The sequence below is a fragment of the Serinus canaria genome, chromosome 26 (assembly GCF_022539315.1).
Source record: "Serinus canaria isolate serCan28SL12 chromosome 26, serCan2020, whole genome shotgun sequence".
Taxonomy (NCBI): Eukaryota; Metazoa; Chordata; class Aves; order Passeriformes; family Fringillidae; genus Serinus; species Serinus canaria.
This window is the reverse complement of record NC_066339.1, coordinates 913,046-928,277: the sequence shown is the minus strand read 5'-3', so window position 1 is coordinate 928,277 and position 15,232 is coordinate 913,046. Positions and strand designations below refer to the sequence as shown.

Here is a 15,232-nt window from a genome sequence, read left to right as displayed (position 1 = left end):
CCTGCATCTCTGATGTCCATATCCTGCCGGGGCTTGTTCACTTCCAAATGTCCCCAAAGCCTCCAGGGACAGTAACCTGTCCATTCTTGCCACCAGGCAAGCCAGAGACCAAAGTCACCGACAAGAGCAAGCTGTCAGTGAAGAACACGGGCCTGCAGCGCTCTTCCTCTGATGCCGGCCGTGACCGCACCGCTGATGCCAAGAAGCCTCCATCAGGGCTTGCACGCCCCTCATCCTCCAGCTCCTTTGGCTACAAGAAACCAGCTCCTACCACTGGCACGGCCACTGTCATGCAGGCTGGGGGCTCGGCCACTCTCGGCAAGATCCAGAAGAGCTCTGGCATCCCTGTTAAGCCAGTCAGTGGGAGGAAGACAAGCCTCGATGTCTCCAATGCACCTGAGTCTGGGTTCCTGGCACCAGGGGCTCGCTCCAACATCCAGTACCGCAGCCTGCCCCGGCCGGCCAAGTCCAGCTCCATGAGCGTGACCGGGGGCCGCAGCGCAGCCCGGCCGGTCAGCAGCAGCATTGACCCCAGCCTGCTGAGCACCAAGCAGGGAAGCATCTCAGTGTCGCGGCTCAAGGAGCCATCCAAGGTTGGCACTGGCCGTGGCACACCAGCCCCTGTGAACCAGACAGACCGTGAGAAGGAGAAGGCCAAGGCCAAGGCAGTGGCACTTGACTCGGAATGCAGCACCCTGAAGAGTGCCAGCTCACCTGAGAGCACCCCAAAAGCCCAGGCCAACCTCCCGCCAGCAGCCAAGGTGGCTGAGCTGCCCCCTACACCTCTCAGGTATAGTCCTTCCACCTCCGAGGGCAGCAGGTACCTGGCATGGCTGTGCCCAGCACCAGTACCTGAGTCTCACCTGTTTCCTTGTCTATTTCCCCCCTCCAGAGCAGCTGCCAAGACCTATGTGAAGCCTCCCTCGCTGGCCAACTTGGACAAGGTCAACTCCAACAGCTTGGACTTGCCCTCCTCCAGCGAGCTGCACACCCCGCACACTGCCAAGCTCCAGGACCTGCACCCAGCTGGTGGGCACCTTGCGCCCTGCTTCAGCCCCAGCCCTGCCCCCATCCTCAACATCAACTCGGCGAGCTTCTCCCAGGGCCTGGAGCTCATGGGTGGCTTCAGTGTCCCCAAGGAGGGCAGGATGTACCCCAAGCTCTCTGGCCTTCACCGCAGCATGGAATCCCTGCAGATGCCCATGAGCCTGCCCAGTGCCTTTTCAGGGGGCAGCACCACCACCCCTGCCCCTGCTGCTGCACCGCCTGCCAGCACAGAGGAGGAAGAGGAAGAAGAGGCAGGAGAGCTGGGCTGGAGTGGGAGCCCCCGGCTCACACATCTGGACAGGTATGTCTGGAAGCAGGTTGGTGGGCTGCTGCAGCACCTTCATGGGCACTGTTCTGCCATGTCCTTTCCCTGCTTCAGAGTCTCTTCCTGCTACATTTCTAGGGAAAAGCTCTCTGTTCCTTCAACTCAATCCCCATGATTCCTTCCCTAGTCTGTGCAGGGATGTCACTGATCTTTCCTTCCCTTCCAGTGCCAACCGCGACAGGAACACACTGCCCAAGAAGGGGTTGAGGTAAAAGAGCCCAAATGACTTTGTGTGGTGCTGGGACGGGAAGGGGAGGCTTTCCAGGGCAGTGCCCCTGAGCCAGGGAAGCTGGGCTGCAGTGCAGTGGGCGGGAGCGGGACGGTGCTGGTCGATCTTACCATGCCTGTCTGCGGCTCCCCAGGTACCAGCTCCACTCCCAGGAGGAGGCCAAGGAGCGGCGCCACTCCCACGCAGTCAGCGGACTCCCCGAGTCGGACGAGCAGCAGGAGCTGCCCTCGCCCCCCGCCCTCCCCATGGCGCTGGTTGGGAAGGGTCCGCTCACCAGCATTGGTCAGTGCCCTCGCTGCTGGCCCCTTCCCTCCTGCTCCACGTGCTCCCTATGTGATGTGCTGTTGCTCCTCTGGGCGCTGCTCATCTACTTGACAGCACCAACACCAGCACCTGGTGCTTTGGGTGCTGGACTGGGACCAGGGATGTCCATCACCTCTGCTTCAGGGCATCTCATCCACCTTCGGGCCTCAGGCCATAACTGCTCCTCTGGGGGTGCCTGGCGGGGCAAGGGGTAGTAAGCCTTGCCCTGATCTGACCAGGACCTGAATGTTCCTGGAGTGTTTGGGGGGTCCAGGCAGACAAGTTGGGGCAGGAGGCTCCACTCCTGCACCTGCAGGTGTTGGGCCGTGGCATAGTGGTACCCACTTGGCCCTGGGGCAATGGATTTGTCTTTCAGCCCTGTGATTACCTTGATGCTGGTGTCTAGGTCTTCCCAGCATCAACCTGCCTTTTAGCTTTCCCCAGCCCCTCCCTGCTTTGGGACCACAATCCCTGCTTCCTCACTGCATCACAGCTCTCATGGATTGCTCCCAGTCCTGCTAACCCATCCTGATGGCAGGTCCTCAGTGTGACTCTGACCCTGCCTCCTCCCCGCTTTCTCCTTGCAGTGAGCCCCACTGCCACCACAGCCCCACGGATCACCCGCTCCAACAGCATCCCCACCCACGACTCCACCTTCGAGCTGTACAGCACCTCCCAGATGGGCAGCACCCTCTCCCTGGCCGACAAGTCCAAGGGCATGATCCGCTCGGGCTCTTTCCGGGACCCTGTGGACGATGGTGAGCATGTGCTGTGCTCCTGCCCAGGCAGAGGAGGCTGGAGAGGGTTGGTGGGGCTCCCTGCACCCTTGTTCCTTCCTACTGGTGCTGCCATGACATTGTTGGATGGGTGGCTGTGTCCCGTTCTTGGCATCAGAGCAGGGACAGCAGCACTGAGAGCTCTGTTGGACTCTGTGCTGGCATCAGCCCTGGGTCTGCCCTGACCCCCATGGGTACTCAGTGTCCTTGGGTTGCCCCCAGGGTGCTGTGACACTGGGGAGGAGGGGATCCAAGCAGACAGGGAGGGCAGCAGAGCCCCCAGGTTCCCCAGAGAGGAGGGTGCAGGTGGAGGGCACGCACTGAGAAACGGGCAGTGCTGAGCAGCTGCCATCCCACCCTGTACCTCTGCCAGGCTACCCCGGAGCCTACCACCCCTGAGAGCCCAGTCACTAGGTGTGTCCTGACCTATAGCCCCTGGGTGCTGCTCTCGAGGGCACCCTGACACCTCGGGTTTTCCTGTGTTGCAGTTCATGGATCGGTGCTGTCCCTGGCCTCCAGCGCATCCTCCACCTACTCCTCTGTAAGAGCCACCTCCGTGCTGCGCTGCTTTGTGCATGGCTGGGGGATCCGGGTGGGACGGGGTGGGGCTCTGTGCATGCCTCTGCCTGGTGCTGAGCCTGTCTGTGCCTATCTGCCCCCCTGACTGCCTGCCTCTGTCTGTCCCTCTGCTCTCATGCTGCCAGGCTGAGGAGAAGATGCAGTCTGAGGTGAGCCCACACCCTTTGCTCATGCCTGCTCCTGCCCCCAGTGAGGGCAGTGCCTGGCTCCTCTCATCTCTCCGTTCTCTCCCCATAGCAAATCCGCAAGCTACGCCGTGAGCTGGAGTCCTCGCAGGAGAAGGTGGCCACGCTGACGTCCCAGCTGTCTGCTAACGTGAGTCCCCATGGGACCCCCTGTGGGGCACCCCACTCCATCCATGCAGGGCATAGGGCTGGTGCTGGATGTGCCCACAGAAGCCCTGATTTCCTGTTCAGCCTTTTGCATCCCACACCTGGCAGTGGGTGCTCACCTGTCCATGGCGTTTTGCCCAGGTGTGGGGGCTCACCTGTTTCTCCCCTTTTCCCAGGCCAACCTGGTGGCGGCCTTTGAGCAGAGCCTGGTGAGCATGACATCCCGCCTGCGGCACCTGGCTGAGACTGCCGAGGAGAAGGTGGGTGTGTTGTGGGGCTCGTGGGTACTGGACTTGGGAGATTGCCCCAAGGGTGCTCTTGGGTGGGCTCTCCACCATTGGGATGCACTCCATGGCTCCCAACTCTGCTGCCCCAGGACACTGAGCTGCTGGACCTGCGAGAGACCATTGACTTCCTGAAGAAGAAGAACTCAGAGGCCCAGGCTGTGATCCAGGGTGCTCTAAATGGCACTGATGTCACCCCCAAAGGTAAGGCATGATGCTGCAGCCCTTCCTGATTTGGGATGCTCCTGCTGGGACTGGCACAGGGCCCCAGGGCACACCCTCCCATAGGGGAAGTTCATGTGGAGACAGGGTGCCCTGCGCAGCAGTTTTTCCCCACCTGGGATCCTTGAGTATCTGAAACCAGGAATGGACAGCCAGAGCTGTCACCATGGGAGGTCACAGTGCTGGCATGTAGGGGAATGGTTGTTTATCAGTCTTGGGAGACCTCCTTGCCAGGCCCCTTGCCAACAGCCAGTTTTGCCTGCTGCTATTGACTTTGTTCCCATAAGTGCTGTTTGTAGCCCCAAAACCCCAGTGGGAGTGCAAGGAGCTGTCAGGGTGCTATGTGCCCTGGGCATCTCTCTGGCAGTGCCCATGTGGTGTCTGAGTCCCATGTCATTGTTACAAGGTGGCACCAAGAGCTCATAAGGTGTTGGGTGGGAGGAGAAATGGGGTGTAGGGAGGGGGGACCATAGGGTGCTCTGGTTTTGAGACAGTTGCAGGTAGCTGATCCCTCCTTTCCCAATCTCTCCTGCTTCTCTGGTGGACCCCAGAGCTGCGCATCAAGCGGCAGAACTCCTCTGACAGCATCTCCAGCCTCAACAGCATCACCAGCCACTCCAGCATCGGCAGCAGCAAGGACGCTGACGCCAAGAAGAAGAAGAAGAAGAGCTGGGTGGGTTGGATGGGGCACTGGCAGGAGAAGTAGGGCTTGGGGAGCCACTGGCAAGGTCTGCTCAAAGTCAGCCCCACAAACCAACTGCTCTCGGTCTGCCTTGGCTTTAGAGTGTTGGTGCCCCCTGTCCTCTGGGGACAGCAGTGGTGAGGAGAGTGTAACTGCCATGGATTTGTGTCTTGAATTGTTGGCTGGGACTTCTCCAGCCCCTTCAGGAGTTTCCCAGACCTGGCCCTGCATGCCTGCTTCCTTGTGTATTCCCCCATGTCTCCTTCCTGCGCACGCAGGCTCTGACAGTGTGGAGGGCTGACACCTCAGCCGGGCAGCCCCTTCCCTGCACCAGGCAGCTCTGAGCTGGATGTGCAATTAAGTCTTGCTTTGTTTTGTTTCTCTTCCCCTATGCTGACCTCAACCCTTTTTTTCCAGGTGTACGAGGTAAGTCCCATGCTGTCCAATCCACCTGTGCCCAGCTAGGGCCCTTGCTCCATTTCATGGGACGGTGCTCATACACTCCCCATCCCATCCATCCCACTGGCACTAACCCCAGCACAGGCCATCCTGGGTCCCCAGCCAGGCTCTGCCCACCTTGGCTGCTTCCTTTGATGTTAAGGACAAATATACAGCCACAAGGAGGGGCTTGAACGGCCATAGATAGACAGCAGGAAAGACTCACGTGGACCTGCCCCATGGATGGGAACAGTCCCCTTCTTGCCTAGGGAAGGCAGGCACTCTCCTGACTTCCTGTAACTGAATCTTTTGGGATGGAGGTCTTAGTGCAGCCCTGCCAGTGTCACTGAGGACACTGGAGTGCACTGCCCATCTCTGCCTCTCCAGGGCTGCCTGATGTGGTCTCAAGTGGCTCTGTTTCTGCCAGCACCCACATAGGTCTCAGTGCTTTCCTGCTCCCACCATCAGCAGAGTTGGATACCTACTTTGTTTACACTGAAATGCAATGCTTTTGGTTTTGGGAACACCCTAGAACAGTCTGCTAGTGCCTGTGGGGATTGGGACAGATCCAGTATGCTCTCCATCCCTTCTTTGTCCCACCTTCCCTTGGAGCAGGCCCTGGCAGTCCAGGGCACATGTTGTGAACCCAGGGTGCTCGTCCTGCTGCTCTCCTACCAGCTGGTGGGACCCAGTTTGGGTCCAGTTTGGTCCCTGTGCAGTGTCCATCCCCCTCCCTGGCCCCAGCCCACTGCTCACCCACCACTGCTCTGTGTGTGCTGTGTGCATGCTGCATGCTCAGGTGAGACACCAGCATGCTCTGTGGAGGGCTGGCTGCCCCTCTGTGCTTCCAGCAGGATCCACGGGGCAGAGGGAGGTGTGGGGCAGGACCCTGGCTCTGCAGTGGCTGGAGCAAGGGACATCCCTGTGAATAAATGCTGAAATGGCTGTGGTGGGGTGAATGTGGGGATGGATTGGCCCTTCTTGATGGACCAGGGTGTTGGTGCCATGCCTGAACAGCTTGGTGTAGGTGCTGGTGGGGAGCAGGGCTGGGAGACATCCTGACCAGGACATGGGTCCCACTCTTTGGGGGTCTGGTGCCATCCAGGCTGGGGTGAGTGTTGCCCAAAGAGCTGTGCACCCCATCCATTTGCTGTACCAGCAGAGCGGGGTCAGGCTGCAGCCTTCCCAGTATGGTGGAGGTGCTGCCTTTGTGATGGGTGTGGTTGTACTGGTCCCAGCTCAGACTGTGTCCTGGACAGACAGGGCAGGACCAGGCCAGGTCTCTGCTTGTGAGGCTGCACTTTGGACTGTCTCTAACAAGTTTTCCTTCTCCTGTAGCTACGCAGCTCTTTCAATAAGGCCTTCAGCATCAAGAAAGGCCCCAAATCAGCTTCGTCCTACTCTGACATAGAGGAGATCGCCACGCCAGACTCGTCAGCCCCCTCCTCCCCCAAGCTACAGCATGGCTCCACAGAGACTGCCTCACCCTCCATCAAGTCCTCCACATCCTCCTCTGTGGGCATTGACACGGCTGAGTATGTGGGGCCAGGGAGGGCCAGTGGCAGGGGCTGCAGGCTCCTGCCTGAGACACATGTGAGACCTGGTCTCTCCCTTGGCCTAGGCTCTTCCAGGCCCACAGTGAGGGCCAGCCTGAGAAGAAGGAGGTGTCAGAGCTGCGGTCAGAGCTGTGGGAGAAGGAGATGAAGCTGACAGACATCCGCCTGGAGGCCCTTAACTCAGCCCACCAGCTGGAGCAGCTGCGGGAGACCATGCACAACATGCAGGTGAGGACCCCTGCCAGCAGCCTGGCTGCTCTCAGTACCAAGGTGCTCACAGTCCCTGCATTCTCACCACTGTGCTGCAACCCAGAGGGCTGCTGGCATACAGCTCCTTACCCTGTGCCCTGCCTTGTTGTGTCCCAGCTGGAGGTAGACCTCCTGAAGGCTGAGAATGACCGTCTCAAGGTGGCCCCTGGGCCTTCAGCAGTGCTAGGTGCTGTTCCCAGCCATATCACGAGCACATCAGCCTCCTCTTCACCACGGCGCTCCTTGGGTCTCACCCTTGGTCATGCCTTCAGCCCCAGCCCAGGGGATGCAGGTAGGGGTGATAGAGCTGCTGGCAGATGGGCAAGGGCTGGGATAGGGAGGAGTGTGCATGGTGGCAACATGCTGCTGCTCACCTGGAGTGAGCAGGGGATCTGTCATGCAGCTGGTGCTGCTGTTGGCCACAGCAGGATTTGCCTCTGGCTGGGCACAGCCAGGCCTGGTTTGCCTCTGGCCAGCATAGCCTCACTGCTCCATCCTCAGACATGTCCCCCATGGATGCTGTCAGTGCTGGCACCCAGAAGGATGAGCTGACGCTGCGGATTGTGGTGCGCATGCCACCCCAGCACATCATCAAGGGGGTAAGTGTGGGCTCTGTGGGGAGCCTGACCTGTCACCATGTCATGGCCTTGACAGAGGGGCAAAGGATGCCTCCTGGGGCTGGATGTCTTGCTGCAGCACTGCACACTTCTGCCTTGGCTCCTAGGACCTCAAGCAGCAGGAATTTTTCTTGGGCTGGACCAAGGTGAGCGGGAAGGTGGACTGGAAGATGCTGGATGAGGCTGTCTGCCAGGTCTTCAAGGTAGGAGCAAAAAGAGCACTCTTTAGAGAGCCATCCTTTGACACTGCTCCACCACACCTGCTATTCCTGGCCCAGGTCCTCCTCAGCTTTCTTGGAGCTGCTCTCTGCCATCCCTCAGGGGGCACTGACAGCCCTGTTCTTCTCCATGTAGGATTACATCACTAAGATGGATCCTGCATCCACGCTGGGGCTCAGCACCGAGTCCATCTATGGCTACAGCATCAGCCACATCAAGCGGGTGCTGGACACGGAGCCGCCGGAGCTGCCACTGTGCCGCCGCGGCCTGACCAGCGTTGTCGTGACACTCAAAGGTCAGTGTGGCAGAGGGGCTCCATGGCTGGGCCATGTCCCTGCTGTCTGGGGATATTACAGGGTGTGAGTGGACCCTCGCCCTCCCCTGCCCACAGGCTTGAAAGAGAAGTGCGTGGACAGCCTGGTGTTCGAAACACTCATCCCCAAGCCCATGATGCAGCACTACATCAGCCTCCTGCTGAAACACCGCCGCCTCATCCTCTCGGGGCCCAGTGGCACCGGCAAGACCTACCTGACCAACCGCCTGGCCGAGTACCTGGTGGAGCGCTCGGGTCGGGACGTCACCGAGGGCATCGTCAGCACCTTCAATATGCACCAGCAGTCCTGCAAGGTCTGGGCGGTGTCCCTGTGGGCACTGGTGCCGTGGTCCCCATGGCAGTCATGCCATGGCCCCACACGTGACACCCGACCTGTTTGTTCCAGGATCTTCAGCTGTACCTGTCCAACCTGGCCAACCAGATCGACCGAGAGACGGGCACGGCGGACGTGCCGCTGGTGATCCTCCTGGACGACCTCAGTGAGGCGGGCTCCATCAGCGAGCTCGTCAACGGGGCACTCACCTGCAAGTACCACAAATGGTGAGAGCCCCTCTGCACCCCTCCAGTGCAGCCCCATGGCACACATGTGCTCCCTGCTCTCACCGAGGTCGCTGGGCTGTGGGGATGAGGCCCCAATGTCTGCTGTGCCCAGATCAGCTCTGCCTTGGGCAGGGGAGACTCAGAGGCTTTCTCTCATGAATCTTGTCTCTCTGTCGCTCACTCAGTCCGTATATCATTGGCACTACCAACCAGCCTGTGAAGATGACCCCAAACCACGGCCTCCATCTCAGCTTCAGGTAGGAATCCCTGGGGATCATCTTTGGGGGGGACCCAGGGACTTGTACCTGGGTGTTTCTGTGGTCATATCCTATGGCTGGGGACCCTGAGTGGGATTGAGCCCCCAGGCCTCTCCCTGCTATCCCAGAAGGACCTGATATTCCCCAGCCTCAGGCAAATGCAGGGTGGGGATGCAAGGAGGACCTCAAGAGTGCTGGGGAACAGGGCAGCTTGTGTGGAGACCCAGCCCTGACCACTGGAGTCCTCCCCCAGGATGCTGACCTTCTCCAACAACGTGGAGCCGGCCAATGGCTTCCTGGTGCGCTACCTGCGGCGGAAGCTGCTGGAGTCGGACACGGACATCAACGCCAACAAGGAGGAGCTGCTGCGGGTGCTGGACTGGGTGCCCAAGCTCTGGTACCATTTGCACACCTTTCTGGAAAAACACAGCACATCCGACTTCCTCATCGGTACGGCCTTGCCTCACCTTCCTCCTCTGCCCCAGGCTGTGAGGAACCATGGGGACTGGGACCAAACCCTCCCAGAGGAGCTCAGGGGGCGCTGATGTGTTCCCTGTGTCTCCCAGTCCCACAAACCACAGCTGGTGGGTGATGCACACAAGCGTTGTTCTTCCCTGGGTGGTCTTTGTTCCTTTGGGAGCTGTCACTAGGGTTGTCAGCCAATGCTGCCAGTCCTCCCAGCACCCTTCCCTGGGCATGGAGGGGCTGTGTTTTCCCAGGTGAATCTCCCATGCCTCACCAGGCTTTTTGGGGGATAGATTGGACTTAGCAGCCCCCTTCCTTGCCTGGGAGATGCTGTATGTCTGCTGTGCAGGTGGATGGTGCCTAGTTACTGTTCCCAAGGGCCCCCTTCCAGCCACTGGTGGGCACACACAGTGAAGTGTGTGCCCACCTCATAGCTCTGAGCCTCAGGCCCAGTGACTGGAGGAGGGGCACCCAGCTCCCATTTCCACTGTCTGCCTTCCCCCCACAGGTCCCTGCTTCTTTCTGTCCTGCCCTATTGGAATTGAGGATTTTCGGACCTGGTTCATTGACCTGTGGAACAATTCCATCATCCCTTATCTGCAGGAGGGGGCAAAAGATGGGCTCAAGGTAGCCAGTGCTGCTGGCATGTTAGAATGCAAACCGGGACGGGGACACACTGATACAGCCGTCGGGGGGAGGCACTGGGATGATGGGTGCAGGTGACAGCTCTGTCAGTCCCTGTAACCTGTGGCACATGGCACTGTCCTGGGGGGCTCAGGGTGCCACATTGCTGGCTCTGGCATGTACTGAGGGGATGGCTGCCACTTGATCCCTGCCACAGGTCCACGGGCAGAAGGCAGCCTGGGAGGACCCTGTGGAGTGGGTGCGGGACACCCTGCCCTGGCCGTCAGCGCAGCAGGACCAGTCCAAGCTGTACCACCTGCCCCCGCCCACCATCGGGCCCCAGAGCACCGTGTCCCCCCCTGAGGAGCGCACCGTGAAGGACACCACGCCCAGCTCCCTGGACTCAGACCCGCTGGTAGGCTGGCCAGCAGGAGGGGCTGGGAGAGCAGGGCAGAGCTTTGCTTTCCCAGTTAATTCTCAGTGTAAAAAGCCTGGTTTGGGGTGCAGAAACACTTTGTGCTCCCGGGAGAAGCAGTGGGTGAGGTGGGCTGCACACCAGGACACATGGTGACATGCCAGTGAAAGGGCACGACATGACCCTCCACGAGGCATCATGTCCACATGCAGAGCCATAGGCACATGTGCTCCTACATGTCCTGATGTGTCACCTGGAGAGGCTGCTGGCTCCACAGCTGATGCCAGCTGATGCTGCTTTGGCACACTTGAGTCTTGAGCATTCCAGCTGTGCTCGAGGCTGTGTCTTGGTGCAAGGGAGGGATTCTGCAGCATCTCTGGGATTTGCTTTACCCTTTAAGGAGCTTTCCAGCAAGGCTGGTTTGGGAGGGCAAGAAGGGCCAAGTGGCCTCCCCAGTCACCTGTGGGCCTCCTGTACCCCTCAGGCTCCTGCCATGCTCCTGTCCCCACAGATGGCCATGCTGCTGAAGCTCCAGGAAGCTGCCAACTACATTGAGTCTCCAGACCGTGAGACCATGGTGGACCCCGACCTGCAGTCGACTCTGTGAGGCCCAGATGTGCCAGCCCAGGTGGAGGGGAGCTGCTGCTGGGCTGCTCTCCTTTTCCTTTGGTGCCCAGGAGCGTGGGGCTGGCGAGCAAGCGGAGAGGAGAAGAGCAGGGCTCTGGCATGTCCTGGTGGAGCCTGGGAAATTCGGCTCATCTGTGAAAGAGTTACCATCTCCCCTCCCAACCCTGGGGGTAGGAGAATCCTGGTTTCTCTTCTTGGTTTTTTTCCGTCTCTATTGCAAACTCTTGGGCTTTGGGACCAAGGTGACCCTGAGGTTGAGCCCTGGCTCCCAGGAGCTGCAGGAAGGCCCCTGCGTGGGGCAGGAACCCCGCGGGAGCCACCTGAGCCACAGCTGGGGGCACAGGAGGAGCTGGGGCTGCAGTATGAACACGTGGGCATGAGGGGCTCTGGCTCCCTCTGTGCCCACTGGGCAAAGCCACCAGAGCCTCCACTGTGGAGCTCCCACCCCATGTCAGCCAAGGGGAGCACGGCTCATGCTGCTCTCTGTGCATTTCCTGTTCCACCTGCACGGCAGCCGCTGTAACCAGGACAGCCCAAAACCCCTGCTTTTCTTATTTTATTTTGTTTCCCCTTTTCCTTTGGCCGAGTCCAGACTTTGCTTTGTCCTTTTTTTGTTCTGGTACTTCGCTCTCCTGGCCAGGAGGCTGTGGCCTGGTGCCTACTGCTTCCCTGGCAGTAGTGTCCTTCCCCTTTGGTTTTTTTTTGCAGCTGTTGGTTTCACCACTCAAACCACCTCTGTCACAAAACTGGTGCTCACTGGACAATCTCCAGTCCCTGAACCCACCTCCTGGGGCTGCACAGGTTGGCTGAGGTGGAATTTGGGGGCCAGTGTGGAGGCAGGTGGCAGCAGGAGGCTCCCAGAGCAGCCCCTCACATGGCATCACCCTCCTCCTCCAAGGCACAGGGCATTGGGGTGGTGTCTCCCACCAGGCTGGGATGCCACAGAGCATCCCCTCCCTGTGGTACTGGGGTATGGGGAGGCTGCTGCTGCTGTCCCATCCCTGAGCAGCTGGATGCCATCCCTGTCCTCTTGGTGGAGAGGGGGCCAACCAACCTCTCATCACCTTGGTGCTGCCAGGCCTGGGGCTGTAGGTCAGTGAGCCTGAGGTTTCTCCCCATGCTGCCTGCTCCCCCTGGCCTTGTGCCTTCCTGTAGCCTGGCAGGGTCTGTGTTGGTGCTCTGGGGGTACCTGAGGCTGCCCTGTGTCCTCCTGGCCTTATCCTGCATTGTCAAAAGGCCAGACTCCATGGAGAGGGTCGGCCCCGGTGCTGCCGTGGTGCCTTAATCTCTGGCCATGCAGGAAGGGGGCACGTGGGCCTTGGGACAGTGCTGTCACAGCCTGCTCCAGTATCCTCTGTCCCCAAAGCCAGCTTGGATGGGATGGAATGAAGGTGCTGGGACTGCTGCCTGCAGCACCCTCACTGGCCTGTCCCTAGCCATGGTTGTGGGGTGCCCTGCAGGTCTGCACTGCCATCCTGTGCCCTTGGGCTCTGGGGTCCCCTCCTCCCTGCTGCCCTCCAGCTCAGCCCCCACATTTTTCTGGGGCCCTGGAGAGACAAATGGAGAGCGGTGACCCCAGGGCCAGATCAACTGAGCCCACTCTGTCCCCAAACTCTGCCAGACTGGGGACTGGGCAGCCTCAGCCCCCTGTGCTGCAGCTGGTGTGGCCTTCGGGGAGGCCCCACACCCCTCTGGAACAGGCATTTCCCACAGTGCCCCCGGAGGCTGCCGCGCCCTCTGCCCTCGGTGCTCTTGGCCGGTGTGTCCCGCCTCGCCGCCCCATGGTGCTCACTTCTCCCACTTCTTCGTCTGTCCAACAGCCTCCTGCTGCCTTCGGGGCCAGCCAGCCCAGCCCCTCCCCACGGGGCTCTCCGGGATCTCTTCCCCATGCTGGCTTGGGCGTTAGGGCTTTCTCTTCGCCTTCTCTTGTGTCGAGGACTCACTGTACATAGATCTGTCGTGGAACGCCCTGTGTGGGTTGGGGGGGCCCGGCCCTGCGCCTTGTCCCTGGTTTTGGGTTTTTTTTGTACTCTGTGATGACTGTGCTGTGCTGACTTCTTTTCTGATTGTATGAGACTCCGGCCCAGCAGCCACTCGAGGTCTGCAATGGGAACTCAGCTGTTCCCTCCAGCCCCTCTCACCCTCCTTGGGACTCTGGTGCACAGGGAGGGAAGGGACTGATGCACCTTTGGTGGCTGCCCTGTGCCAAGGTGCCCTGAGGAGTCCTGTGGGAAGAGGGGCAGCTTTGCCTGAGCTTTCTTTTCTGACTCCTCCAGGGAGCCACCCAAACCTGGACCAAACTGTAGCTGTCCCCCACTGCTAAGCATCCCCTGGCCTGTGTCCTGCAGGTTTGCCGTCCCTTCCCAGGTCAGGGCTGCCCCTTGTGCCATCCCCTCAGCCCTGGCAGCTGGAGGTGAGTGGCCAGTGGGGTGTGATCCAGGAGAAATCTCCGGGGGAAGGAGAAGGGCCATGCCAGCAGCCCCTGGGATTAGCTGGGTGGGGGCTTGGCTGTGGTTACCTGTCTGGAGGGGCCAGGTCCTGGTGGATTCCTCCTGGCTTACACCAAGCACCTCACATCCCCAGGGCTGGCAGCTGTCTGGGGCAAAGCCCTGGCTGTGGGCTGAGCCTCTCTGTCCCCAGGGAAAGGGTCCAAGGATTGCTTTAACTCATCCTCCTGCCACCTCTAAGGGTGCGCACCACCCCCAAAGGTGCCTGTTGTCCACAAAGGTGCCTGCTGTCCCCAAAGGCATCTGCTACCTTCAGAGGTGCCAGTTGCCCCCAAAGGTGCCCATGGTCCCTGGGAGTCCCCCTGAGGGGCTGGATGTGGGTGATGGCAGTGCCTCACCCTCCTGCCCCCTCGAGCTGCTGCTGCCTGGTGGCCTGAACCTTACAATTTTAGCTTTTTTCTAATAAACACAAACAACCTTTTTTTAATTAAATAAAAGATGAAAGAGACAAATTCCTGTTCTAGATTATCTGTGTAATTGACTGGGTTTTGTGTTTCTTAACTGCATGGTATTCCTGACAAAGGGTTTTATAGCACTTTTTAAATTTCTCTTTAAGATTTTGGTCCAGATTTCTACTCACGCCTGTCTGTTTTTGCTTTTTCCTTGCACCCTCAACGTTTGTAAACTCGCTCCATTTTATACCTGATGTTGAGACCCAGCCCCACGTTGTATATAGCTGCGGGAACAATCATAGGGAACAAACAAACACCATCTGGACTCTTTCCACGATTAGTTGTTTTTACTTCAAAGAAATTTTAAAGGAAACATAAAAGGAAGCCAGGAAAAGGCTTGAGGATATTCTGAAAAGACAGAAACAAATCCAGCCCTGCACCAAGTCAGCTCCTGCTGCCCACACTGCCCGCACCAACTGGCATGTCTCTTCTCAGTCGTCTGTCTAACACCATTGGATTCAATAAAGTGATCTCCTGTACTGTTGGCTCCTGGTCCTGTGTCTGTGGCTCTGTCCCTGCATGGCAGAGGGGAGGGCAGTTGTAAACATCATAGAATCATGATGGTTTGGGAAAGGACCTTAAACCTCATCTCAGTGGAAGGAACACCTTGCACTATCCCAGGTTGCTCCAAGTCCCTGGCCTTGAGCATTTCCAGGGATAGGGTGGCCACAGCTGCTCTGGGCAGCCTGAGCCAGGGCCTCACCTCCCTCACAGCCAAGAATTCCTTCCCAATATTCCATCTAACCCTGCCCTCTGGCAGTTTGAAGCCATTCCCTCTTGTCTTGTCCCTCCAGGCCCTTGCCCAAAGTTCCTCTCCAGCTCTCTTGGAAGGGAGAGGGACTGGAAGGGGCTCTTAAGTTCTCCCCAGAGCCTTCTCTCCAGGCTCAGTATCCCCCATCTCTCCTAGCCTGTTTCCAGAGCAGAGGGGCTCAAGCCCTCAAAGTATCTACACCTGTCCTTGGTAGTTGCCTTCCCGCAAAGTATGGGAAGGGAGCCCAAGTAGGAACACTCCTGGGTTGAAATCTTGGCTGTTTTGCAGGATGCTGGGAGCAGTTTTAGGGATTAGGGACCTCTCTCCCGAGGTCACACTCCTGTAAAGTCTGGGGTGGGCAGAAATGCTCCGGATTTGGAATCTTGGCAGTTCAGGACATGG

At 59.2% G+C, this 15,232-nt stretch overlaps 1 protein-coding gene across 1 annotated transcript in view; it reads left to right on the top strand.

Moving 5' to 3' along the window:
* NAV1 (neuron navigator 1) overlaps positions 1-14,564 on the top strand; it is a 74,402-nt gene extending 59,838 nt beyond the window's left edge. Inside the window, exons 9-31 of the mRNA XM_050985207.1 lie at positions 97-790; positions 893-1,348; positions 1,539-1,580; positions 1,735-1,883; positions 2,492-2,662; positions 3,169-3,221; positions 3,497-3,574; positions 3,768-3,851; positions 3,968-4,079; positions 4,649-4,770; positions 6,556-6,752; positions 6,839-7,001; positions 7,140-7,314; positions 7,524-7,621; positions 7,747-7,842; positions 7,994-8,153; positions 8,250-8,485; positions 8,578-8,732; positions 8,918-8,989; positions 9,243-9,439; positions 9,963-10,081; positions 10,296-10,493; positions 11,005-14,564. Coding sequence (XP_050841164.1) covers positions 97-790; positions 893-1,348; positions 1,539-1,580; positions 1,735-1,883; positions 2,492-2,662; positions 3,169-3,221; positions 3,497-3,574; positions 3,768-3,851; positions 3,968-4,079; positions 4,649-4,770; positions 6,556-6,752; positions 6,839-7,001; positions 7,140-7,314; positions 7,524-7,621; positions 7,747-7,842; positions 7,994-8,153; positions 8,250-8,485; positions 8,578-8,732; positions 8,918-8,989; positions 9,243-9,439; positions 9,963-10,081; positions 10,296-10,493; positions 11,005-11,100 — 3,923 coding nt within the window. The 3' untranslated portion in view covers positions 11,101-14,564. The remainder of the gene's footprint in view (positions 1-96; positions 791-892; positions 1,349-1,538; positions 1,581-1,734; positions 1,884-2,491; positions 2,663-3,168; positions 3,222-3,496; positions 3,575-3,767; positions 3,852-3,967; positions 4,080-4,648; positions 4,771-6,555; positions 6,753-6,838; positions 7,002-7,139; positions 7,315-7,523; positions 7,622-7,746; positions 7,843-7,993; positions 8,154-8,249; positions 8,486-8,577; positions 8,733-8,917; positions 8,990-9,242; positions 9,440-9,962; positions 10,082-10,295; positions 10,494-11,004) is intronic.
* Positions 14,565-15,232: the final 668 nt, after the last annotated feature.